The 26,035-nt window shown below is 42.6% G+C and overlaps 1 protein-coding gene across 1 annotated transcript in view; it reads left to right on the plus strand.

Moving 5' to 3' along the window:
* Positions 1-26,035, plus strand: part of ptch1 (patched 1) — a 48,890-nt gene that overhangs the window by 6,331 nt on the left and 16,524 nt on the right. The window contains 17 exon segments of the mRNA XM_030737498.1: positions 10,823-11,012; positions 11,149-11,218; positions 11,323-11,414; positions 12,834-13,032; positions 13,185-13,306; positions 14,979-15,126; positions 16,492-16,534; positions 16,537-16,622; positions 16,769-16,924; positions 17,414-17,429; positions 17,432-17,493; positions 17,495-17,515; positions 18,626-18,751; positions 21,445-21,563; positions 22,114-22,771; positions 23,592-23,901; positions 25,481-25,623. Coding sequence (XP_030593358.1) covers positions 10,823-11,012; positions 11,149-11,218; positions 11,323-11,414; positions 12,834-13,032; positions 13,185-13,306; positions 14,979-15,126; positions 16,492-16,534; positions 16,537-16,622; positions 16,769-16,924; positions 17,414-17,429; positions 17,432-17,493; positions 17,495-17,515; positions 18,626-18,751; positions 21,445-21,563; positions 22,114-22,771; positions 23,592-23,901; positions 25,481-25,623 — 2,561 coding nt within the window.

A 26,035-nucleotide genomic window follows, 5' to 3' on the forward strand; every position in this document is an offset into this window, starting at 1 on the left:
GGGTGCAGCATAGGTCACAGCTGTCACCAGTCACTGTTTGTATATGTTCACGTGTGTGCATTGTGCATGTGTATGCCTACTGTATATGAGAGCACCTCATTACCAGCTGTTTTCAGGAGAGTTTGCATCGCTTTCTCACTGTGTGAGTTTTCAGTTTTGTGAGTTTATGATCAAACTTTTGAAATCGCTTCTCCAGCAGAGGGCAGTGAATGTATTTTTTGATTTAATCTCTGAATTACTGTATAATAATTGCATGTCCAATAAATATCCAAATGCTACAAAAAACACAGCATTATTCCAACTTTAATGACAGAATATATGTGGAAGAGAGATGTGACAGAGAGGGCAATTTCAAAGTTGTACTGCAGAAATTTCACAATTTAATTTCCTTTAAATGGAAAATGGATTGCCTTTAGCTCGCCCCTAAAATCAGTATGGTAACAGTTAAAACGGTGCCAGGCTATGTTCGTGTGCTGCCTGATTTAAGGTTTCAAATCCAGACTGATAGGACCAAATTTTTTGTTTTGTTTTCTGAAGCCGTTCCTTCCCTGTTCCTGCATGTCTGTTTTATATCTAGTATGATTAAGAGCTGATTTAACAGAGTTGGTGGTTGTTTTGTTGTTTTGCTGGTAATGGCAGTGGAAAAGGGAGCAGTATAATGTTAAGTGCATGCAGAAGAAGCCCTGACATCCTTTTTTGTGGACGAAGAAGAGGAGGAGGAGGAGGAGTGCCCTGAATGTGGTGTCTCCACTGAGAGGATTGTGGTTTGCATGGTTGAATTATTCAGCTTTTGATGTGTATACAAGCATGGGTGCATGTGCGCACACATACACGGAGAGGCTTTGCAGTTTTGGTTCTGTGAATGAGTGGGTGGTTGAGCAGGGCTGGCATGGCAGTCTATTTTGGTAGTATTTTCCTTTATCTCTTTTCTCCCATCATCTTTCTTTTTCTCTCTTTTCCTTTCACTCTTTCTCTCACACTATATCTCCTGCAGCTTTCTTTCAGCAGCACCAGCAGCATCAAGAGATCAAACATACAAACGCCCCCACACCCAATATTTCTCCCTAGTTAGCGCAGAATACACGACATAGAGTCATCTATCTTTCTCTCCTCATCCGTTTCACTCGCTGACATCAAGTGTATACAGTCATACACAAATGTGAGTGTACATACACATGCACACTTGTTCCAAACTGGTTTGTGTTTATCAGTTCACTACAAACATGATTAAACCCCTCTATGAGGAATAACATTCCAGTGTGTTGTGTTAAACTTTACGAGTTGATGAAAAGTGCAGGCTGGCTGGTGAGGGATTTAGTGTGGGGAAACATTGCACCTCTGGTACTGTACACAGACTCGCTGCGCTGTTTCTGAAGCTGCTCTCCAGCCTTTAAAAACAGCTTTGTGTATATTAGCCCGACCTGGCAAAAGTAAATGTGAAATAACATTTAAAGATTTGCTCGTCAAGCATGCCCTGTGTGTGTGTGTGCGCGCGCTCTCTCTCGAGGCAAGCACGTTCCCATTCACAAAACAACATCCTGAGATGCCTCCGAGCACTCTGTTTACATTTTGCATTCTTTCATGCGCTCTTATTCAAAAACCAGAGCCCTGCGAATGACCGACCACAGGAGACTGTGGAGAGAATTACCCCCCCACCTCTCTCTCTCTCTCTCTCTCTCTCTCTCTCTCTCTCTCTCTCTCTCTCTCTCGGCCAGAAAGGTCTCTGTCTTTACCCGAACCCCCCCCAAACCCCCTCCCCTTCCTCCACCACCACACCACTCCCCGTCCCCTGGCTGGAGAGAGAGTGGCCTCAGAATGCCAGATGTATTACAGAGTGAGCCACGGCAATGTAAACACTCAGCCCTGCCATGAGAGCAGGGTGGTCTGGCCTCCCTCCTTCCCTTCCCTCTCCTCCTCTCCCTCCCTCTTCCCCTTTCCTCTGTTCCCTCCCTCGCAGCGCTGACTGCCAGAAGGGTGGAGAAAAGTACAAAACAGCAGAGGGAGTGTGTGTGTGTGTGTGTGTGTGTGTGTGTGTGTGTGTGTGTGTGTGTGTGTGTGTGTGTGTGTGTGTTTGTGTGTGCGCTGGAGAGGAGACAGAGTGAGGGAAGAAGCAGGAGTATAGTAGCGGTAGTGTGTTTGTGTTTTGGCTGCAGTGCCTACCGTACACTAGGCCTGAGATTGGGGTGTGGATTGATGCTTCTCAGACTGCAGAGCAGAGAATTTTTCTTGCTAACATTTCCAAATTGTGTGTGTGCGTGTGTGTGGGGGGGAAATTTTTTTTTTTTTTTTTTTTGCCCCTCTGGCACACCATAGTTACATACGTAGCTGTATATTTCATTGCAATTCCTGCAGCACGTCGTCATAGAATCTGGCAGCCACAGCAATTACACAAGTACCACACATGCACATGCAAGGCATAAAGATACAAAGATAACATTCCTTTCACAGATGATTAGAAGTTTAGAGCTCCAGATTGAATCAATATGCAACAGAGTGAAATAGTGTCTTGTACTGTAACCTGTCTGCATGTTAGACTGGTGTTATAAAGACCATGTCTGTTTATACGTTTTTCTACTTCGTTTTTCGCTGGTATCCACACTACTCCATCATCTTTGGACTCATCCATTTTATTATTTGCACATCCAGCTTAGGTCTCAGAGGGCCGGGCCTATCTGAGCTCACAAGGGTAAGAGGGTAAGAGGGTAAGGGTAAGACTTGGGTCCTTAGACAGGTCCCAAGTCCGTCACATGGCTTGTTTTAGGATCCCTGAAATGTAAAACTTTCTACACTTCAGACGCCCTTTAAGTTTGAAAACCATAGCACTGTGTTTTAGTCTCAACTTGCAGGAACTTTTGCTGCCCTTTGCTGTTTTATCAGTCACTGCATGTCGTGTTCCCTAATTTGTCACCACCTCATCGCATGACCCTCTACCAGAAGAAAGCAAGAAATAGTTAAGAAATCTGCCTTGACTGTCAGTGGTTAATTCAGCAAAAGGAACAAATTACAGGCTTTGTCAATGTCTATTTGCACTTAAATTCTGCATTTTGTCATGCTACTACTGCCTACACATTCAGGAGGGATGCAACTGTGATCCATGTAAACCATTGGCCTTTGCCTCATAGTCAAAATAAGGGGACACCCCAGTGCTCTCACTTACAATCTTCCCTACTTTAAAAATTTTGCTAAATTTATTGGGTAGACCAATACAGAACAGAATGCTGTATAAGCAAACAACATTTACTGAATTTGTAGAATAGATGGTAATTGCAATTAAGGAAAAAGAGAAATGCCTAATTCCTAATAAAGAGTTGTAGTGTATGTCACTGTCAGGCACAAAGTAGCAGATACATCCCAGAAGGTTGCCTAAGCAAGCAAGGCACAGGCTCCCTGAACCCAAAAATGTCCTGAACCCAAAAATGAGATCACCCTTCATCCAAACAACCTCAACAACCTGAGTAAGTCAGATTCCCAGCAGTGCACCTACCAAGTTTAAAACAGACTGGACGAATGGTTGTTGTGATGAATACACAGATTCTTCAATTTCAGATCAGTTATGAGGGTGGTAACCATGAACCTGCTCTTTCTCTTGGTCTTTCTTTGTCTTACTTTCACGCTCTCTGTTTCTGTGTCCTTTATTCCACCCTTAGGAATGCGTGGTTTTGGGATACCTGAAATCATGAGCCATCTTTACAGGAAATGACAAAGATGGCTGGTTGAGATTGGTTGTTCAGGCTCATGTCATGGTCTGTTATGGTTTGGTTTTGGGCCAGTCACAAGGCTGTAAATGCAGTAAGAGGAGAGGGTCACCTGGCTTAAGTTTGACAGGCACTGTCAGAAGATACAGGATGTGATTCTTTCTTTTTTTTTTTTTTCGTCTTCTTCTTCTTCCAGCAGAACTTTAATTAATAGAACAGTTGTCACAAGATTTTTGCTTTTCAAATTATTTTTTAATGTCTTTTAAACTGTTTTCTCAGATGTGCTGGAGTCTCTTTTTTTCAATACCACCTGACGAAGAAAGAAGAAACATGTGAGAATGCAAAATATCTGCAGCAGTTGGACTGGACATTAGCTGGTCTTTAACCTGCCAGCTTCTGAGTACAAAGTGAGCATGATGTCAGATTGTACCAATGTGTGAAACCACACAATTATCAGGGGTACTCACCCCTAGTGCGTGGGCGTAATGTGTGCTGCCACTTGCACATTACATTCAAGCAGGTTCATTTCCTAAATCAGACCGAATAGTCCCAACTGTAGAAAATAACACAGCTTGATTCTCCAAAATTTTTTTACAAATATTATGTGTAAAAACAGCTAAATTGATCAAAGTGAGGGGTACATTATAGCCAAAGATTTTATAAAGCTTTTACATGACTTTAATGATAGTGGCTTCAGATCTGCTATATCTGTTTGGCTGCATTATGACATCACTTTTAATTGAACCACAACAGCTACACACTGCATGCACACATGCTACAAACACAGACTTCTGTCAACGTTTTCTTCCCCAACTACTCTTTCCACTGCTCTCTGAATCCATTGGCACTGAATAGGATTTTTTTTTTTTTTTTTTTTTTGTGGGGGTGGGGGGGTAGAGGAGAGAGGGACCTGAATGAAGGCAGCAACGTGGAAGAATCTGCCCATTGAGGAGTGTGTGAATGTACACCTCAGGCCCAGGGGAAGCTGCATTGGGAGCCAGCCGACTGCTAAATACACCCATTTTAGGGGCTGCAGAGGCCGGACAGGTGATTAGCATAATCAGGGGAGAGGGGAGCTATACATATGGTAATGCAATAGTTGGGGGGTGAGATTTGGTGGTATGGGTGGGGATTCTGGGGCAGTGGTTGGCAGCTGGGGTGTCACATTGTGCAGGGGGTCGGAGTGCTGGGCGGGGGTGCGCGGCTGCATGAGGAGACATCGGCTACAGCTGCACGTCAGAGCACTTCCACTCTCTGTTCCTTTTTTCCCTTCACTTTTCTGTCACTCTCTCATTTTTTTCCCCTTTTATTTCAGTTCCCCACTCTCGACCATGCTTGTTTACCCTCCCCTCTCTGTGTGGCAGCCCCTCCTCTTTTTAAGCTGAAGGAGAGAGGGAAAGAGTGCGAGGGAGGGAGAGAGCAGAGAGTGAGGGGAACTCCAACATGGGTCAGATAGGGTCTCTGCTCTCAGTAAGGCCTTTTCACCACATATTTGTGGCTGTGTGCAACTGCATGGCAGAGCGAACATTCAAAAGTACTGTTAATGCACTGTGTACTGCTGTGTATGCTGCGCAGCCAGTACTCTTTCTCTGCTGCAAAGTTGTTTTTTTGCATCTCCTTACACACTGGCATCTCCTTTGCCAGTTGCTGCCACTCTTTTTCCTCTTCTGCACTCATATTTGTCTGCTCCTGGGAAAGAAAGCCTGGACTTCTTTCTTGGTTGTTCCTGTGTGAGCTGATCATAATCTTTGCCTGCCTGCAGTTCAAAAATTCGCTAACAAATTTTGATTAAAGCTTTGACAGAAGTCTGCAGCACATATAGTTTTTTTTATATATTTATTTTTTTACCTTGCAGCATAATATACAGAGCAGATGAATGGTGGAGGACAGAAACAGGTGGGTCTTCTTAGTGACCAAAGCTTCATTGGGTAATTGGCAGTAGCAGCTGAAAAGGAGGAGAGGTGGGCACCTGCTGTGGGAAGCTACCTGCGCAGCGTGACCAGTAGCAGGGATCAAGCAAGGTCAAATAGATGATTGAGAAAATGATGTGCAACAGATGCACTTTTAGTATATGGTATACTGTATTAGTATATTTCTAAAGCTCTTGAGTATTTTTTTAATCATTCCTAGAATAAGTAGCCCTATCATTAGATTTATGGGATATTTTACCAAAGTATTGCCTCTGCTCGTAGCTTCTATACCAGTGACTAAAAGATGATTTGGTGTCCAAAGATTGAAACATTATTTCATTTTAAGAAAGGCAAAACTTTTTTATTTTTCTTGTGCAATTTTTTCTTTTATTTTGGGTTCCCACGCAAAAAGTTTGGGCACTAAAAAATACCAAGGTCTCAGATCTTAATTAGCTTGGCTGTGGTGATGCAAATATATTACTCAAACTTTGCTTCAGGATTTAGCACTCCTACGTCCTGAGGACTCCTATAGGCAGCTGCCTGAAAATTTAAATGATCATTGTCCACATAGAAAATAGATTTTGTACGTCACTTTTTTTACAGTTTGTAATGTAATAAGAAAAGAGTAAACAGGACCGGTGGAGATCAAGTAAAGAACTTTTACACAAGAACTGGGATGGCCTAAAAAGAAATGAAACCCTCATCTGACTGCAAAAACCTTACAGGAAGATTTGGCATACTCGAGTGATTGTCCACTGCTCTTCTTTCTGCATCACTTTAGTTTTTAGAATTTCTGGATGCCTTATGGAACAACGCATGTGGACTGAAATTTTTGCTTTTCACTAATTGAGCATCTTCATAATAAATCTTTCTGGCTGAGACCCTTCATCGCTGATACAGTATGAATAGGTGGTCAGCTCCAGAAAGACTGTTGGCAGGGACGGACCACTTCCATTTTAAGAATGATGTAGCCAGCACTTTCAGTGTTGAAGAAATGTTCTTGTTCCTCATATCTGAGCCTCAACACATTCGTGTCTCAAGTGTATTCATGATCCTCTTGACTTCATGGCTTGGTTTTCACTCTGACTCATCAACTGTGAAACCTGTTACCGGCAGGTGTGTGCCTGTGTCATATAAATGTATTTTTTATATCAAGCCCTTTCATGAAAGTGATATTTTTGTATCTCATGCAACAGGTGTCACTTCCTGTGTTTAAAGGGTTTTACAAGCATTTTTACAAACACTTTGCCTAAAAGCAGAGTTGCCTGCATGTACACTTACATTGTCTGTGTAGGTTCAAGCTCCAGAGACTACACTTACATTTGATTCTCTTTAGGCAGCTTTTGGAGGAGCTATTAAAGGACAATCATTGTAGTTTTTAGGGTGGTTGTCTCTTCATTCCTTTGATGGTACTGGGGGCTCAGGGTTTGGGAGGTCGCTATAGACTTGGTGGTAGTGAGATGACCTGGTTTTGGGGGACTTCCTCCTCACCACAGGGGGTGCCTGCTGAGATGGGGCCTAATCCAGCTAATCCGTTCTCTGTAAACACACACACACACACACACACACACACACACACACACACACCACACACACACACACATGTTTAGCCACCAGCAAGTATATATTATGTCACACCTCTTTAAGTGATGGAGAATGCTTGATTTACTGAAGGGAAATCATGTGCAGAAAACATGTGCATATATGTTCAGGTGTACACTGTTATTGGTATTATACCAGCATCGCACAGTTGTAGGAGTAATGTGCTGCTGTGGTGCGTGTTCTCCTCCAAAGTGTGGGTTGCTTCCGTTGTCAGACATAAGAGATGTGCTGGGGTGGGGCCAAGCTGTTGTGTGTTGCATGGAAAAGAGAGAAAGTTGGCGAGAGGATATGGAGGGTGGCCTGGCTTTGACAGAGGGGCCGGGCTGATTGCCATCATGATCTGGCCAATCACAGCATAGAGCTGAATAGAGCAAAGAGAGAGAGAAAATGAGAATGAGGAGGGGGTGTTCAGAACTGAAAGGAGGAAGGGGGTGATGTCAGTTCCTTAGAAACCTACTTTCTCTCCTTTGGTGCCCGCCACCCCCCACCATTCCACTACTTGGAGAATAGGGGGGACCAGGGGTTAATGTTATGCAACATGCTGAATACCCACACCGAGGGCTCCACTACAGTGACATGCATACTTCTCTTCTCTACTCTTCTCTTCTCTTCTCTTCAATTTTTTAAGATGCTTTTTTTTTTTTTTTTTTTTGTAGTCATTCATTAATCACTAGTAATGCTTACACGCAAGTACATACACACAGGTGCCAGTGCACACGAACTCCTCAGTAGAAATAATACAGAAAACGCTGGCAGGGTTTTTGCAGACATGATTAGCCAAATAACTAACAGTCATATGTTGCTGATTACTGTGATTAATAGTTTGATCTGAAAATAATAAAGCATTTCTATCACAATTTTTCCAGAGCCCAAATTAATTAACATAGACAACTAAGGAACAGCACTTTAAAAAAGCTGGAAACAGCTTGCTGATTACAGTTCTGTCAAAACTAATTGTGATGTAATTTAGTGGGATGAAAGCATTTTTTGGCTCAAAACCAGTTTGCTGACTTTTGCAAATGTGTGACAAAGTTAATGACTAGTACAATTTGACTTAATCAGATTCTACTCATATAAAATGTGAGAAGTTTTTTTTTTTTTTGTACAAATTATCTTTCTGTTTTTGTAAGCACTGGAGATACCGAGCCGATGAGGGAGTTATTGAAAATCATTCCCACTTTGTTTTGGTCTCAGCTGCTGAGCCTGGAGTGGGACACCTTCAAGATATCAACACATGCTGGGGTCAACCAGTTTTCTTAGGAGAAGGAATATGGGAATATGTGTCATTGAAGAAACACAGCTGTGTGTACACACACACTCATATGCACACGCTTGCGTGTACGCTGAGTGTGTGTGCGCACACGCATTTTCTTGGTCCAGCTGGGGTGTTAATTTCACCCCAAGGCTGTGTGAGTGTTGACCCCAAAACTTTGTAACCTCGTGAAGTGTGGAATTCTCTAAGCCTGAGGCTGTAATGTGCTGTTTCCTGTAGAGGGAGAGTGCATTCCTTTGACTTGTCCCATTCCTCACTGCTTGCTGTAAACTCAAGGTCTTTGGGTGGCAGTCCACAACTTGGAAAGAGTTCAGAACAGACAGTGGGTTCTTTCTAAACATGACCCTCCCATCTTTTTTCAATCAGACTTTTTTTCCCCCCTTGTCTCCCATGTAGTAGTATATTGATTGATGGATGCACCTTTTTCTATATGCCCACGTTCATACCCCCCCCCCGGCAGTGCACTTAAACCAAGCCTCGGGCTAGCATTGCCTTTGAGCGTTGAGACAAGTCGACTTGTTAGTGTGCTGTCAGTGCGCGTCAGATCTTAATCAGTTCCATGCGTTTTCCTTTGAAGGAGGGCTGGTGTAACGTTAGCTCTGTAGCTGGCCTCGCAGTGGAAAGCATTGTCGCTCCAGTTAGCCAGGCCTGCTATTAATGATGAGCATTATAAACATGCATTCAGACAGGTTCAGATAGGAATGCTGTTTGGGTCCAGAAAAAAGAAATCAAATGTGTTTTCCTAATGCTCCAAGACATGGCCCCTCTCTCCCTGTTCCCTTGGTCTGACTGGGTGGTCCAGCCCAACAGAACAGGCATGCTTATGTTCAACTTTAATGCCATTACAATAGACTAAAAATATTCAATCCATGCCCACTGTTGCATGGATTGAGCAGAATTGTTAAATTGGATTAAGGCATAATAAAATGTTACAGATTTTTCACACAGTCGGCTCGCTCACTGGAGAGTTTTCTTGTTTTGTGTATGTGTGTGGCTGGGTGACCAAGTGAAATAAGATGACTATAAATTGCTCGAGCTTTCACTGAGGTTTAGTCACTGACGATTGAATGGCTCAAATCATCTGCTCGTAAATTAGACACAGACACACCGAACTGGCAGAAGAAGCACATGAAAGACACAAATCTTAAACCTGAGCATAAAACTTCAGCAATTCTGGTCCATTTTTTTTTTTTTTTTTTTTTGTCATTCGTTTGACTGATAATTTGAGACCTTGCCCCATCCTTGCATGCCTAAATTTGTTTGCGTGTGTGTGCTGTGTGTGTGTGTGCGTGCGTGCGTGTTTGTGAGGGAGACCTTGCCAGACTTTCCTTGGATGTACTGGGGTGGAGCAGGGCAGCTAAAGGGTCTGAAAGGCTGCTTTTGTAGCTCGGGCTAGCTCAGAAGCTCAGAGCGCACGCACAGGGCTTAGTCTCACACGATACTGGGAGCAAAGCTTGGAGAGAGCCTCTCTCTATCAAACACACACACAGTGTCACACACATATGCAGACAGCATGTTTTGGCACTGCTGACATGTTAGCAATTTGAGTGGAAACACTGAGCTGTTTTGTAAAATGTGGATTTGTTGGGGGTGATGCTGCGCTTGTGGATTCAAAGGACTTGGGATGTTTGCCATTGTAGTGTTACAGGCTCACTGTAAGGAAAGTGCTTTTATTTAAGATACAAGTCAGATAATGTCTATGGACAGGCTATGATGTCTTTGGGTCTGCTTTGCAGAAAGAGCAGAGGATCACTGTCTGAGTCGCAGACTTTTTAGCACACCATGCTGTGTGCGTTGTGTGTGGTGCAGCTAGATCGGGCTTAATATTCGTCTTTGCTAGAGGTACTGTCTTAAAGTCTCATTATTTATTTTGTAGTTTAAAGCAAAAAATTGCATTAAAATCTTAGTTTGAAAAGTATTGATTGTTGAATAGATTTCATGGTGGTGTGATGTTGCCTAGACAGCAGTACTCCTGTGCATGTGAAGGACCACAATAGAAATCAGTGTTTTACTTTAGTGTGTTATATTTTGTAAATATTTGCACCCTGTGCAATTAAATCATTTATTTTTTTAAGGATCTTTTTAAAGATTTTTTTTACATACATACTCAGAGACATTTTTCTGTGTTGTGTGTAGATTTTCACAAGTTTTGAAAGAATTAACTGCAATAAGTTTCTTACTACCAGAACTTTTGGTCTGTTGAGGGAAATGAAACCTGATGAACTTTAACTGTACTAAATAATAATACGATCACTCCAGCACATTAACAGTCTGAATGTTTGTGGGTTTTTTTTTTGCAAAATCTTTAAATATGTAACTCACATTCACTCTTCTTTGTCCAGTTGGTGGGCGTGTGAACCAGGAACTCAAGTACACACGACAGAAAATAGGCGAGGAGGCCATGTTTAACTCTCAGCTGATGATCCAGACGCCACGGGAGGAGGGAGCCAATGTTTTAACGGTGGAGGCGCTCCTGCAGCACCTGGAGTCAGCTATCCGAGCCAGCAGAGTTCATGTTTACCTTTATAACAGGTAACTTGCTATTCCATAACTGCCTCTGTTCGAGTCTTGCCTCTTGTCAGTCTGTATTTAAGGATTTTGTTTTCCACTTCTAGGTGAGTTAAGTCACTTTTAAGAAAAAGCTAAACTGTTTTGTTCTCCTTTTCAGACAATGGAAATTAGAAGATTTATGCTACAAATCAGGAGAAGTAGTTACAGAAACACATTATCTGAATCAGGTAAGATGCAAACAGCACATGGATGGATGAATGGACTTTGTATCTTTGTATTGTTGCTATTGTCAGCAGTGTTTGTCAATTCTACGGTGTGATTACCCATTTAGATCATAGAAAGGCTACATCCCTGCCTCATCATCACACCTCTGGACTGTTTCTGGGAGGGAGCTAAGCTCCAGTCTGGAACGGTCTATCTCCCGTAAGTACTCAGACTTTTTTTTACTAGACAGAATCTGTATTTGAGATGTGATAATTGCAGCATATCATTAGATTGACCAGTCTCTTCCAAGGTTATGGCCAAAAAAAAAATCCTAATTGGGCTCACATAATAGCTTTCTTTACTGTGAGGCCAGTTGGCAAACTGACTGATGATGTTGGAACAATAAGACCACAGTGTCAACATACAGTGCTGAGCTGAGCTCATAACTCTAGTGTATACAGTAGGCTATGTTAGCTGTGGCAATGTGATAATGAGAAAAGGTTAGAAGAGATGTGAATCTCTGAATCTTGTTTTTTACCCCTTTATAAGTGGCAGCTGTAACACACTCAACCCATCCAAAGAGACACCACAGAGAAACGTGTGTACGTGTGAGTGTGTGTGTGTGTGTGTGTGTTGTGTGTGTGTGTGTGAGTGTGTGAGTGTGTGTGTGTGTGTGTGTTTGTGTCCTGAACTCGTCCCCTCTGAAGGCTCTATTGTAGTGGTTGCTGGCATGCGTATCGCTGGCGATAGTTTCTCTCGAGCCCTGGGCCTCCCACCATTGTCTGGCCGTTCTGTTGCTAATGGCCTGCTGCTACAGTAATACTCAGCAGACCTTTACCTCTGCATGTGTTTACGCATGCACATATTGTGTGCCGTTGTCATCAGTGCATGCATGTTTTGTCCAGTATGTAAAGGTGCATCAGCTTGAGTCACCGTCATCAGAGCGCGTGGATATATGTTGTCTATGTGTGTGCGTGTGGTCTATGTGTGTGGACTGGTAAATAAGGTTTTTACTATGTTCTGGTTGGGAGGCTGGGAATAATAACCCAAGCCTGGTTAAGCACATACAATGTCGTCTGAATGGCAGAGAGGAAAAAGAGAGATCGGAATGTGTGAGGATAGAGAGCACAGAGGAACGAGGTCTGGGTTGGAGCAGAAAAGCTGTTGCATGATGGGAAATTATCTCCACTTATTATTTGCTGTCACCTAGCAAGGAAGAGATTATTTGTAATTCTCAGAATTGTGGCTGTTTTTCGTGAGATAAAATGTAATGTTGAACATCTTATCTTTTCATGGTTTTATCCACTGGAACGAGGAACAAAACATGTGTTCTGCAGATAATGTTAAAGAAACTAAAAACAAAACCTGAAATATACCATCAACAGACACACAATGACGACAACAAGGTTATCAACAGAAACTTTCCAACATATTTTCACAGTGTGGGCATCATATACACTGGGTATCTATACATAATAACTCATCAGCGCTCATTCAAACAGGTTATATGGTCATCTAGTTTGATCTTACTATAGCTAATTTCACTTTCCAGGCATCCAATAGTACAAATGCAACTCTCCTTCAGAATAGTAACCCAGCACCATAAAACCATACTAACATTTGTCTTTAACTTTGCAGAGGTAAAGAACCTATGCAGTGGACCAATTTTGACCCGAACGAGTTCCTTGAGGAGTTGCGACAGCTAAACTACCATGTGGAAAACTTTGAGGAGATGTTAGAAAAAGCAGACATTGGACACGGTTACATGGACAGACCCTGTCTAAACCCCGCCGATCCTGACTGCCCCCGCACTGCGCCCAATAAGAACTCAACTAAGGTAGGCATGCATCAAGCCTCAAGCTTTTGGCTCGGAACATCTGAATACGCGTGGAGCATTTTTTTTTTTTTTTTTCGGCCCAAACATAAAGTGTTTAGTTTGAGATTAGTTGCTGACAGTTATTTTCTTGCCTCTTGCTTTTATTGCTCCAGCCATTCGATGTGGCACGGGCCCTGAGTGGAGGTTGCCATGGTCTGGCCAGAAAGTACATGCACTGGCAGGAGGAACTGATTGTTGGAGGGACCACCAAGAACGGCAGTGGACCCCTGCTCAGGTAACATAACAAACTTTGCGCCTTTGTAAACACTGTAGTAATCATGACAGCGCGTACTCTGGAAAGACTGTGTGTTTTTTGTTCTCTTACGCACCAAAGCAGCACGTGCACGTTTGCGTGTGTGCTGTGTACTATAAATCTTGCAGTCATTAGCAAATTCCAGTGAAATCTTAGAGCTCCAGCTGTTCCTGCTCAGCTCTGGCTGCTCCGCTTGGACACTACCCACTCACACGTGTGTGTGTGTGTGTGTGTTTGTGTGTGTGCACAGAGTGATGCATTGCCTGGCTAGTTTGTCCAAATATACAGCGATACATGGACTTAATTCCAGCACAAGCATCAGGTTAGAGCCTAAAGATTAGGTAGACATGTACAAGTTCAGTGCATGGCGAGCGAACATATTAACACTGTTATGTTAATTTAAGTAGGAAACACAAAATTTGCATAGAAATCAAAAATATATTTGCCAGTAAGAAACTTCCTTCAACAGGAAAAAGCGGCACAAATCACCCAACCTTTTGCTAACATACCGCTTACTTTAAGGTTAAAATGCACTTTTTGGTGTATGGATACATGTATGCACAAAGGCCGACTCACACACACATTCACCCATATAGTGGTCACAGGGTACAGTGGGGTGCGTTGTTTGTGTTTTGTGGTTGTGTGTTTTCCTGGCAAAGTTGGGTCATTAGAGTGTCTGTGCGTGCCTGTCTGCTTGTGTGTGTGTGTATGAGTGTATGTGTGTAATATGGCTGCCCTCTCTATTGGGCTGTTGCTGCTGGCACCCAGCTTCTTCACCTTGTTTGCTAACTGCCACCATTACTGTGATTATCACCATATTACAGAGCACACATTCATAAAGACAGGCAAATGTCTTCTGCTTTGGTTTATATAATTTTATGATTTGAAAATAAATCCGCTCACTGGACTACTGTTAAAAAGCTGCACTCTGGTCCAGAGTCATTATTATTAACTAATCAGCTATATTACTTTATTACCTTAATAATTTATCACCCTATAGCAGTGTTAATTTTTCATTACACTTGATGTAATGGTCCTCATGACACAGAGCCTGAAAAGGGCTGAAGGACAGCATGCTGGACTCAAGGCAGAGGGTACATGTGAGGAAATATGAAAACACACACTTATATTATCCTTATTTAATTATTTTTATTGGTTATGTGTGTGATTGTGAGATATTGATCTTATTATTTTGAGATCAATTAATCACACACTGGGTGTTAAACTGATTAAACTGAAAAATTGAGTTTCTGGGATGTGTCCATCTTTTTCTCTCATCTCCCTGCTGGTTTTGACGCTTTTGATGGACCATTATTTTGATGAACACCTAATCTGTTCAACCGCAGATGTTCAAAGCTTGTCTAAGATGCAGCATTTTTACTTCTTATTTATGGAGTGTCAGTTATCGTTGGGAATCAAATGAAGATATTGATTGGCCTGCTTAAAACTTTACAAGTCCAAGTTTTGATTTTTGTCGTTATTTCGCACAATCCAAAGAACCTTCTCACCAACCCCGTGCTCTTCCTTTCTGGATGTGATGTTCTCACTGAAGGCTTGACCTCCTTTCTTTTGTTCTTTCATCCTTTCCATGTTTTCCTTCCCCTTTCCTCCCCTCATTTTCTCTCTGCCACCTTCCCCCTTAACTCTTTTCCAGTGCTCAGGCCTTACAGACCATGTTCCAGCTGATGACTCCCAAGCAGATGTTTGAGCACTTTCGGGGCTACGATGAGGTTTCCCACATCAACTGGAATGAAGAAAAGGCTGCAGCTATACTTGAAGCCTGGCAGAGGCGGTACTCTGAGGTAAGGGCCAGAAAATTTAGAAATGAGAACAAGAAAAATTCAGAAAAGAGAGAAAGAAAGTGAAAAGAGAAGAGAAATCTAGCCTGAATCCTCTACAGCCACAACGTAAATCACCAACCGGATACAGGTGAACATGGGAAGGCCCCATCCAAAGCCGGGGCCCCCAGATAGATACTAGAAGCACTGTTGGTGTGTGGTAAAGGGCTGAAGTTTTCCTTTCACTCCTCAGTAGAGAGGGGCAATAGAGCAACAGGGTGAGCATGTCTGGAATACATAAGTAAGTGCTGGATATAGAGCTAGACAGCTAGGGATATAGGAGAGAGATAGAGAAGAGAGAGAGAGAGAGAGAAGAGAGAGAGAGAGAGAGAGAGAGAGAGAGAGAGAGAGAGAGAGAGAGAGAGAGAGAGAGTCTCTCTCTCTCTCTCTCTCTCTCTCTCTCTCTCTCTCTCTCTCTCTCTCTCTCTCTCAAACTTACACACAACCACACACTCAAAACTTCACACAAATCACTTTCCCAGCTGTGGCCCCATTGGTGGCTCATGTGTGACATCATCTGGTCTTTGTTTTCGGGGCCCCAACCAATGTTCCACATGGTGTGACCTTGTGTGTGTGTGTGTGCGCGCACGCGTGCGCACGTGTGTCATTTATCACTAGGCCTAAAACTTACCAATTTAAAAAAAGGTGTGATCATATATTTAAATGAGATTTTTTTGTATTCATCAAGGACAAGCTTAAAAGTGGAAAAATATGCCAGAAAGTGTTCTTTGTGTATATTATTCATATTTAGGTGTGTCTGCAAGAATATGCACAAGTGTTGATATGCGCCAGACACATGTGCAAGTTTACATATGGGTGCGAGTGTGTGTGTGGTGTGTGTGATCTAGAGTGTGTTTCCTAATGTGTGTCAGCCAGCATTGCTCCCCACTGAGCAGTAACAGGAGTTCAATGTTGAAGCCATCTGTCTGCCCTGAGATAGTAAGAGAGAGAGAGGGGATAGGTCATGGTACTGTCTGCAGAGTCTCCTACAACAAATCGCCTTATTCAGGGCAGTTTTTTAAGAGACACCAAGTGATATTAGTTAGTTTAAACCTAGAGACAAGTATTATATTACATTTAATTTATCAAAGACTGATAGCACTGAATCACTAAAAATGAATTTTGTTCCTTCAGACATGTACATTTTAGTTAATATTGTGTAAGCAGCAATGAGGGATGGTCAGTTGTGTGTTCTGCTGAAACTGTATGTTGATAGTTGGTGCTGATCTATTTTATATCACATTAAGGGAAGAATGAGATGGGGATAATAATATCTGATTAGCTGATTAACTGATTTAGTTTTCTTCTTCCACTTTGTCTTGTCTTTAGGCGGTGCAGCACAGTGTGACAGCAAACTCGTCTCAGAAGGTCTTGTCTTCACAACCACCACTCTGGAAGATATTCTCAAGTCGTTTTCTGACATAAGTGTTATCCGTGTGGCCAGCGGGTACCTGTTGATGGTAAGACTAGAGCCATATTAAAAACAACAACAGCAACAACAAAAAAGGCCATATTTAATTAGCTTTTCTTTCTTGTAAATGAGAAGGGACCTACACCACAATAGGCTGATTGACTAATGGCTTATTTGTTTGCTGTTCATGCCTAGCTGGCCTATGCGTGTCTGACCATGCTGCGATGGGACTGTGCCAAGTCTCAGGGGGCTGTGGGGCTGGCAGGTGTCCTACTGGTGACGCTGTCAGTGGCAGCTGGCTTGGGCCTCTGCTCCCTCCTGGGCATTTCCTTCAATGCTGCCACCACGCAGGTAACTTACACACATGTCACTGGACCACTTTGACGGTTAATAAAGATCAACACCTACTGACTTGTGACAATGCATTGACAGAATTCTATGGGCCAGTTCACCCTTTCAGGTGAAGTACAGTTCCTGACAACACTAACCAGCTGCCCTCTAAAGTGGGCTAGGATGGCCTGCACTGAGTTGCAGTCTCCGCTAGACTTTAAAATCATATTTATATTAATAGAAGAAGAGAAATCTTTAAAATTACTTAATTGAATAGGTTGACACTGACAGAATATAGTACGTATTACTGGGACATTGGATACATGTTTTTGGCTTTTGGTGCTTCAAAATAATTTAGCTTGGTGCTAAATTTGTGTTACGCAACACAGCTCTTTAATATACAGGATACTGCATGAGTGGGTATCTATAATAATATGTGGTTCTGGCTGCTCTTCTTCTGAGGTAAATGCATGCAGGAGCTCATTAAGTTTGTGGTTATGTGTGCTACAGGTGCTTCCCTTTTTGGCTCTGGAGTCGGAGTAGTAGATGATGTCTTTCTTCTTGCCCATGCCTTCAGTGAAACCGGGCAGAAACAAGAGGATCCCATTCGAGGTGAGACAAACACCCACAGTCAACCATTCCTGCATGCCCCCTTTGTTGTTTTATCTTCTCCGTGGAGGAATGTGTGAAAGCCTGTCTGTGCCTGTGATGTAGCATCAAACAAACCATTCATCAAACACCCAGCCTTCTTATCTAAGCAGCACTCCAAATTAAATATGTTCATTTTTCTAGAACAGAATGGCATTTCTGTTTGTATTGGATTATTCCGCTTTACGCACAGGTTAATAACCAAATGACCAAATGCAGAAATACACATTTATGAGTGGTTCTAAAGAAAAAAGTCCATTATCTAATTTGATGCGCTTAAAGTATTTTGTGTGTTTAAAGCAGTTTAAAGTGTAGATTAAAACAGTAGTAAGAGTCTTTGCATCCATTCGCAGATCAAGCACACAGAATTAAAAAATAACATTAAAAAAGAAATGGTAGAATGATGCAAAGTTTGCAAAAGTGTCAAAATTGTGTATCTCTGCGACCGTGTGTGTGTGTGTGTAGCATGATAGCTTTTCATCTCCAGAGGGGAAAACACAGGCATGTATTTGCTTGTTTTTGTTTTCCCTTGCTTCCCTCCCGTTCAAGCCCTCGTCTCTATGCCTCCCTCATCCCCGAGCTTCCTTTGTGTGGCTGAGATGAAAACTAAACAGAGCCGAACCTGATCTCTCCTGTCTGATACACACACAGAGACACACACAAAGATGCACATGCCTGCAGATGCTCACTGTGTGGTCCTGCACGTCCTTAAATCTTCACACAGTTGCGCCCAAAGTATTCTAGAGATGTGCGCTTATCACTGTTCTCTTTGTGCGCATTATACTACAAGAAAAAAAAGCAAAAAAAAAAACAACGCTTTTCGGCAGCAGTGATTTCACTGAGTCATTTTGTTCTGTCGGCTATTTCCTCCATTACTTCAGACAGAAGTAGACGGGCCCAGGTGGATTATTTAAGCACTTCAGGGCTTCAAGAAACACTGCAATCACTGTCAGTCATATCAGTATCATGATAATTGTACATAATCTCCAGTATTACACTTGTGCCTTTGGCTAAACTCTGATCAAAAGTTCCATCGCTTTTCCTTTCATCAACCTCTCTTTCTGTCTCCGTCAGGACCGTACGGGGGAGTGTCTGAAAAGGACAGGGGCCAGTGTGGCTCTCACCTCCATCAGCAATGTCACAGCATTCTTCATGGCAGCCCTCATCCCCATCCCAGCGCTCAGAGCCTTTTCTCTACAGGTATAGTGGCTAGTGAGTGAGGGTTGGGTGTGTGTGTGAGAGAGAGTTCAGTCGTGTGGGGCCTCTCTCTTTCTAATAGTTCTGTTCCTGTCTTCATTGGCTCCAGATTTCTCCAGACTGTTGTTTTATTGATTTCATTCATCACATTGAAAGTGTGTGTGTGTGTGTGTGTGTGTGTGTGTGTGTGTGTGTGTGTGTGTGTGTGTGTGTGTGTGTGTGTGTGTGCGCGCGCACATGAGGAGGAGTGTGTGTTTTGTTAAATCCACCCCACCCCACCCCTCCCTCCTTCTTTCTTTGAGGCTGTTTAGTGGTGGGCCCGGTGTCTGTCCAGATTGTGGCTGAGGTCCATGTAACTGAAACCCTGTGTGTGTGTGTGCGTGCGTGTGTGTGTGTGTGTGTGTGTGTGTGTGTGTGTGTGTGCGTGCGTGCGTATTCACATACCCTCACATCCATGTTTATATGTGCTTGTGGGGAGTTGTAGTATCTGTGTGGGAGGTTTGAAATGCAATGGCCTAGATGTGTGCATGTGAGTGAGCGTACGCGGAAAGGTGGGTGAACCAGAGGGGAGCTTTGACTTCTCTAACATCTGTCAGTAATTATAGACATCACCAGAACAATGAAAACTAATACAAAATGCATCCAATAATCAATGAATTCTTAAGTCATTTAACAGTCAGTCATAGTGATACATGCTGTAAAGAGTTATTGCAGCACTAAAAATATGCAATAGAAATTTTGAAAAAACTGAGGGTTACAACAACAGATTTGAATGATATCTCATCTCAACTTGGTGTTTTGAGTCAGTGCTGGACTGATGATGGCTTTTTCGCATTGTGACACTTGATTTGGTGTGAGTGTGGGCATGAGTATCGTATTTTTGTCAAATATGTGGTTGGGTAGGTTTATTTACAGGCTTAATGATTGTGGATGATCATTAAGCCTGTCAGTTCGCCCTAGACAGGTGGCCAGTCCATCACAGCACTAATACAGAGAGATAGACACTCATCACAGTCAAGCACATTAAAGGCATTCAATAGAGAATTTAAACACATATTTTGCAAAAGGAAGGTACGAAAACCTCTTGTAATACACATTTGCAACAATTTGCGGTTACATAAGTGATATATCACTTACTGTAATGCTTCAAGAAAATAATAAGTCATCCCCCTCCTCTTTCTTGCTCTTACTCGATTTCTCACACACATACATAGACGCACACACACATGCATACACACGCAGTGTGAGGTAAGACGTTGCCACATTGAGTAGAATATTAGCATGTGTGGATTGATGGCTTTAGTACAGCGAGTCTGTCAAACATGATCCATTTACCTCATGGGTCTAATCCATGCAGCCTTGTTTTCTACACACACACACACACACACACACTGAGAAAAACGCATGCATAATACACACACATACACATACCATGCATACTTTACACTAGTGGTTTTGTTACTGCTAGGCAGCAAAACTTCATGAACTAGACAATCCTGGTGATACTCATCTTTTATTATGAACTGCATCCACACACCACAATGTTGTATCTGTGCATGTAGTCTTAGTGTGTATCTGTGCATCTCTTTATCAGCATTAAACACTTCCCGTGGTCAACTCCACCTTGAATTCATCGCTCTTGCTTTCCTGCGTTATGTCTCATTCACTTCCTCCTATCAGTATAAAAAAAGGGAAAAAAAAAAAAAAGGAATCTTGTCCCGATAAGAGCAGTGAAACACACACACACACACACACACACAGGAACACACACGTTCATGTGCAGAAAACAGATGTGATGATAAATATCCCCACTCTGGGGTCAGCTCATGGTCACTGTGTGTGTGTGTGTGTGTGTGTGTGTGTGTGTGTGTGTGTGTCAGTAGACTCATACTGTATCTGTCTGGATGTTAGTGGGCCAATTGAGAATTAATTGTTCTGCTCTACTTACAGAGCTTTTTCTTTCTTCACGTCTTTTTCTTTGACATTATATCTCTCTTGCTGACTGAGTAGTGAGCTGAGGAATGAGGGAGGGCAAGGATGTGAGTGTATGTGTGTGTCTGGTTGGTGTTATGGTGTGGTTTAAGTAGGAGGCTGTACAGTTTTTAAGGTGACAGATACGTGTGTTTATGTGCATTTTTCTGTGTGAGTTTGAAAGGGGTGTGTGTGTGTGTGTGTGTGTGTGTGTGTGTGTGTGTGTGTGTGTGTGTGTGTGTGTGTGTGTGTTGTCTGTATAGCCACAGCGCCTGCTCATCACCTCAGGCCCCGCGGGCCTCTGACTCCTTGGGTGGTCTGGCACACACACGGGATTGTGTGTGTGTGTGTGTGTGTGTAGTGGTCTGGCAACTACGCAATATCCAGATTGTACTCTGGGCAGGGTCCCAACCTAACCTCAACCCCCACCCTCTGCTCCAGTGCACCACCTTCAAATACTTAACCACAACATTGTACTGGCTTCTATTACACATACATATGCCTCACTTTTTCTCTGCACACTCAGTGTTTTTGTCTTGAAAGGAACTGGAAATGTGTTGAAAGGCAATTTTCCCTCACTTGAGCCTATTCAGCTTGTTGTTTTAATATATATTCAGAGCACCACTGTTTTTGTTAAATGATAATTCTTTCCTTTGTGCAATGTTTTCTAAATAATTTTGCAATTTGCAACATGTGCATGGACGACAATGCAGTTTTTCTTGCAGGCCGCAGTGGTGGTGGTGTTTAACTTTGCCATGGTGCTGCTCATCTTTCCCGCCATCCTCAGCATGGATCTCTATCGTCGAGAAGACAGACGTTTTGACATTTTCTGCTGCTTCTACAGGTGTGCACACACATGCAGACTTACAAAAAGAGCTTTCATATGTGATGAAGGTTACTGCTTTCCTCTTCTACCTTTTTATGTTTTCTTCTGATCTCTTCCGTGATAATGAACAACGTGCACACAGAGCTATCTTTAATGATATCTTCACCTTAATCCCCCTCAGTCAAAAACTAATTACTGCTAAAGTTGTCTCTTTCTGTTTGACTGCTTGGTTGTATGACTGTATGTTTATCTTTTTCAGTCTTTATTAAACTTTGCCAGTCTGCCTGCCAGCCTGGGCATGCTCATTGGCTCGGTTATCGTACAGATGTGTACAAACACTATTAAATTCCATGCTTGGGTCTCAGCCCTATATTTCATGCTGCTGGCAAAGGAGAGAAGATTCACAATAACATGGGGCTGATAAATATTTTTAACTGATGTAATGCAACACTTAACTAGTAATTAGATGTACGTATGTACTGGAATTTTTTTCCATTAGGTCTGGTTTTAAATTTTCTTTCGCTACAGTGTATTGTCTGACAGTGTTTCACATTATTTATGTCTGCAGCCCTTGTGCCAATCGTGTGATTCAGATGGAGCCCCAGGCATATCTGGATGGGGCAGACGGGAGTCGCTACAGCCCTTCCCCATCATATCGCACCCCTCCTCCCTCATATCACACACCTCCCCCAAGCTACAGCAGCCCCCCTCCTTCCTATAGTAGCCATGGTTTTGCTCAGCAGACCCAAATCACCATGCAGTCCACAGTGCAGCTCAGGACGGAGTACGATCCCCGAACTCAGGCCTTTTACACCACAGCTGAACCCAGATCCCAGATCTCTGTGCAGCCTATCAACCCAGCTCCAGCTAGGACCAACCGTAACAACGAGTATTACAGTAGCAGCAATCATGCCAATATCAGCAACAACAACAACAGTGGGAGCCGAAATAATGGGGGATCTCGAAGTTCTGCCACCTTTTCCCATCATCATCCTGCACCTCCTCCTGCTGCCTCGACCCCAAGTGCTAGCTCAGTTGCTCAGGGTGATGGAGCTTCATCAACTGGCCAGAGTCCAGAGAACAACAGCTCCACACGGGACCTGTTGTCCCAGATCGGAGAAGCCTCACTGGGCTTACGCTGCCTCGAGCCCCCCTGCTCACGCTGGACCCTGGCCTCTTTTGCTGAGAAGCAATATGCTCCCTTCCTTCTACAGCCAACCACCAAGGTGAGTTCAGTTGCTCTCTGTGTTTCTGTAGAATAGGAGACAAAGAAAAAAGCGGAATAGCTTCTGTATGAGGTAAAAGTGTGTCTGTGTGCTGACTCACAATGGTGATAATTTGAATGGGAGGGTTAGTCACCGGAGTGTAGAGTGGAAGGAGGAAATCGGGGGTGGAAATTGTGGTCACGTCCTATATGAGACACACACACATGTGCGCACACACCCAGTCTGGCTTCAGTCTAGTGGGTGGTCAGTCCTTTCATTTGGTGGTCTGTACTTGACATCACAAAATGTTGCTCAATGTTATTATACTGTCAGATTGGATATATATATATATATATATATATATATATATATACTGTATAAAAATGCATCTGACAGCTTGTAAAGAAGCAGACAGTTTATTTGGAGGTAAAAATGCAAATTGACCCCCTTTAAATTGCAGTAATGTTAGTAAACCTTATAAAACTGTGCATGCAAGCTGAAGCAGAAAGTCAATTTATTTGGATGTTTACAGCAGAAAATTTGAACGATCATTTTGTAGTCTCATTGAAATCTGTGGAGTCATTTGGGTGTTTTTATTTCTTGGCCAATCATCTTTGAGCAATACTGCTGTTCTAATTCATTTAAAGTAAGTGCTTCCTCCTCTGCATCTTTTGCAACATGCTCCCAAAATCTATCTTAAATTATGCATTGAATGATATTTGAACCATCGTTCCATTCCTCACTCTTTTGGAACATGCAACATGTTTTAAGATGCAATTGGTGCACGTCGATGTGCCGTGAGTTCATTGATAAAGCTGTATCTTCATCCCTCTGATTCCAGGTGGTTGTGATTGTGCTGTTCCTCTGCCTGCTGGGAGTCAGTTTGTACGGGACCACCCAAGTGAGGGATGGCCTGGAGCTGACAGACATTGTACCCAGGGAGACAAGCGAGTATGACTTCCTCGGTGCCCAGTTCAAGTTCTTCTCCTTCTACAACATGTATGTGGTAACACAGCGGGCCGATTATGCCCAAAACCAGCCACTGCTTCACCAGCTCCACCAGAGGTTCCACACTATTCGCTACGTGCTGAAGGAGGAAAATGGACAGCTGCCTCGCATGTGGCTTCACTACTTCAGGGACTGGCTGCAAGGTACATTTAAGCTTGATGTACAAGTACCACCTCAACCAGACCTAAACTGGATTGAATCATAGTGAATAAAAAGGAATATTAGTCATTATTTATGGCTCAACACAGATTACACTTTCAGGTTCTCCATCCCATTCTCATGAATGCGAACATTCATCTGGTTTCAAGGATGAACTGACCACAATTATGTGATGGTCAGAAGTCAAAGCTACTGTGACATTCAGCAAATCTAAGATAATTGTGACTAAAGGAGAAAATGATGCAAAAATTTGGTTGGATACTGAATTAGTGAAAATAATCTTTTATGGACACATTAAATTCCTTTCAAATTTCCATGTATTACATGAGCCTGAACAAACAAGGATGTAAACTTCACCTTCTAATTTAGAACAAAATGGGTCTGATGTAGCATTATGGTTTAGAGCCAGTGTTTTTTGCCCCTACACTGACATCACAGTTTTGTTTTTTGTTTGTAGCTCATTTAACTTTGCTGTTCGGGATAGTTTAGGCATGGAAATAATTTACTTTCACATGAAACCATTTTGAGATCATAATTTTCTTCTTTGTTTTGACATGAATCTGCAGGAAACAAGATGTTAGGCAAGAGTTCAGAAGTAGGAGGGATTGCAAAAATGGACACTGACAGTAGCTGATTAAAATCACTTGTGTCTTCCATAAGTGGGATTGATGGAGAAAAGTGAAGTGGGAGGCAATATTTTTCAACTTGGTCTCAGGCAGTGTGCAGTATTTGAAAACCTTTGGCAGCAAATAAGCCGTTAGTGCAAATTGGCACGTATTAAACTAGTACTGCTTGTTCTAGTTTTTTTTTTCTGTTGGTTTTCTAGATGAAATGCATCACTTTAATGTGTTTATAGCAGCTGCCACACAGCACCTTAAATTAATTTTGAGTGAATGCAGGATTCACTTCTGGATGGATTGTTTTCTAGAGAGTCGCAAAGTACCGTTGAACAAGATCATTTTTCACATTTCAACCCAGTCTTAAGAATGGCTTGATTCTCAGTGAGGAAACGCACTCACTGCCTTGCTCTTAACGATAAAACACATTGTGAGAGTCTGTGTGTGAGCCGGCTGGGAACCACACAGGGAGCGTGTGGGTGAAAGACAGAGAACTGTGCCTGATATTGCTCTCTGCAATGGTGGGACAAATTGGAGCCAGACAGGCCAAGGAACGAGACCCAAAACAACATCTCCCACAGACGGACCACAGCATGGGCCTTGGGGGAGAGCCGAGAAAAGAGGAGCGATACACATATGGATCAGAGAGTGGTATAGAAAAGAAGGCAGATGTTACTGATAAAGCCCCTAACGATCTCTTTGAATTAAAAGCAGCCGATTTTACGTTTTTGAAGGCATGTTTAGTGGTTGAGAATGGAACTGAGTTATCATATTAAATCAATCAAGCTTATTATAGTGTTAGGGGTAGGTTGGGGTGTTATGTTCTGTTTTGCTGTTCTGGGTTATTATTTGTTGTGTGTTGCAGTGGAAGAATGAAGATAACAGGGCATGTAACCTTTTTAAACATCCACATCTAACTAGTATGTTTTGCTGTGGTTTCCTACAGGTCTCCAGCAGGCATTTGACAAGGACTGGGAGGCCGGCCGCATAACCCACAACAACTACAGGAATGGCTCTGATGATGGCGTCCTGGCGTATAAACTCTTAGTGCAGACAGGGCGCAGGGACAAGCCGATCAACTTCAACCTGGTAAGTTTAGGATTTAAACATCTTAAAAGTGGATAAGTGATTCCTCTTGTCATTAATGCAACCCCCCTAAAAATGCATCTACCAAATGTGCACATTTAGTTTTCTTTAATGACAATAATTACAATAATCCCTTCACGGTTTAAATTCACAAGTGCTCTTCTGCATGGAGGAAGACATAGCACAAGTGCTTAAATTGTAAATCGGTAGTTCCCAGAACACACTGAAGGTGCTGTTATGATGATAAGAGGAGAGAATAATTCACAGAAGTCGCCAAAAAAAAAGCACCCTGGATGATTAAAAGGAAACAAAAATTTGATCTCAAAGCAAAGGCTTTAGATGGATAAACACTTCTTGGTAAGTGATTATTGTTGCACTGGATAAACCTTGTTCTCATTTGTCAGCTCTGATAAGT

The sequence above is a fragment of the Archocentrus centrarchus genome, chromosome 9 (genome assembly GCF_007364275.1).
Source record: "Archocentrus centrarchus isolate MPI-CPG fArcCen1 chromosome 9, fArcCen1, whole genome shotgun sequence".
Lineage (NCBI taxonomy): Eukaryota > Metazoa > Chordata > Actinopteri > Cichliformes > Cichlidae > Archocentrus > Archocentrus centrarchus.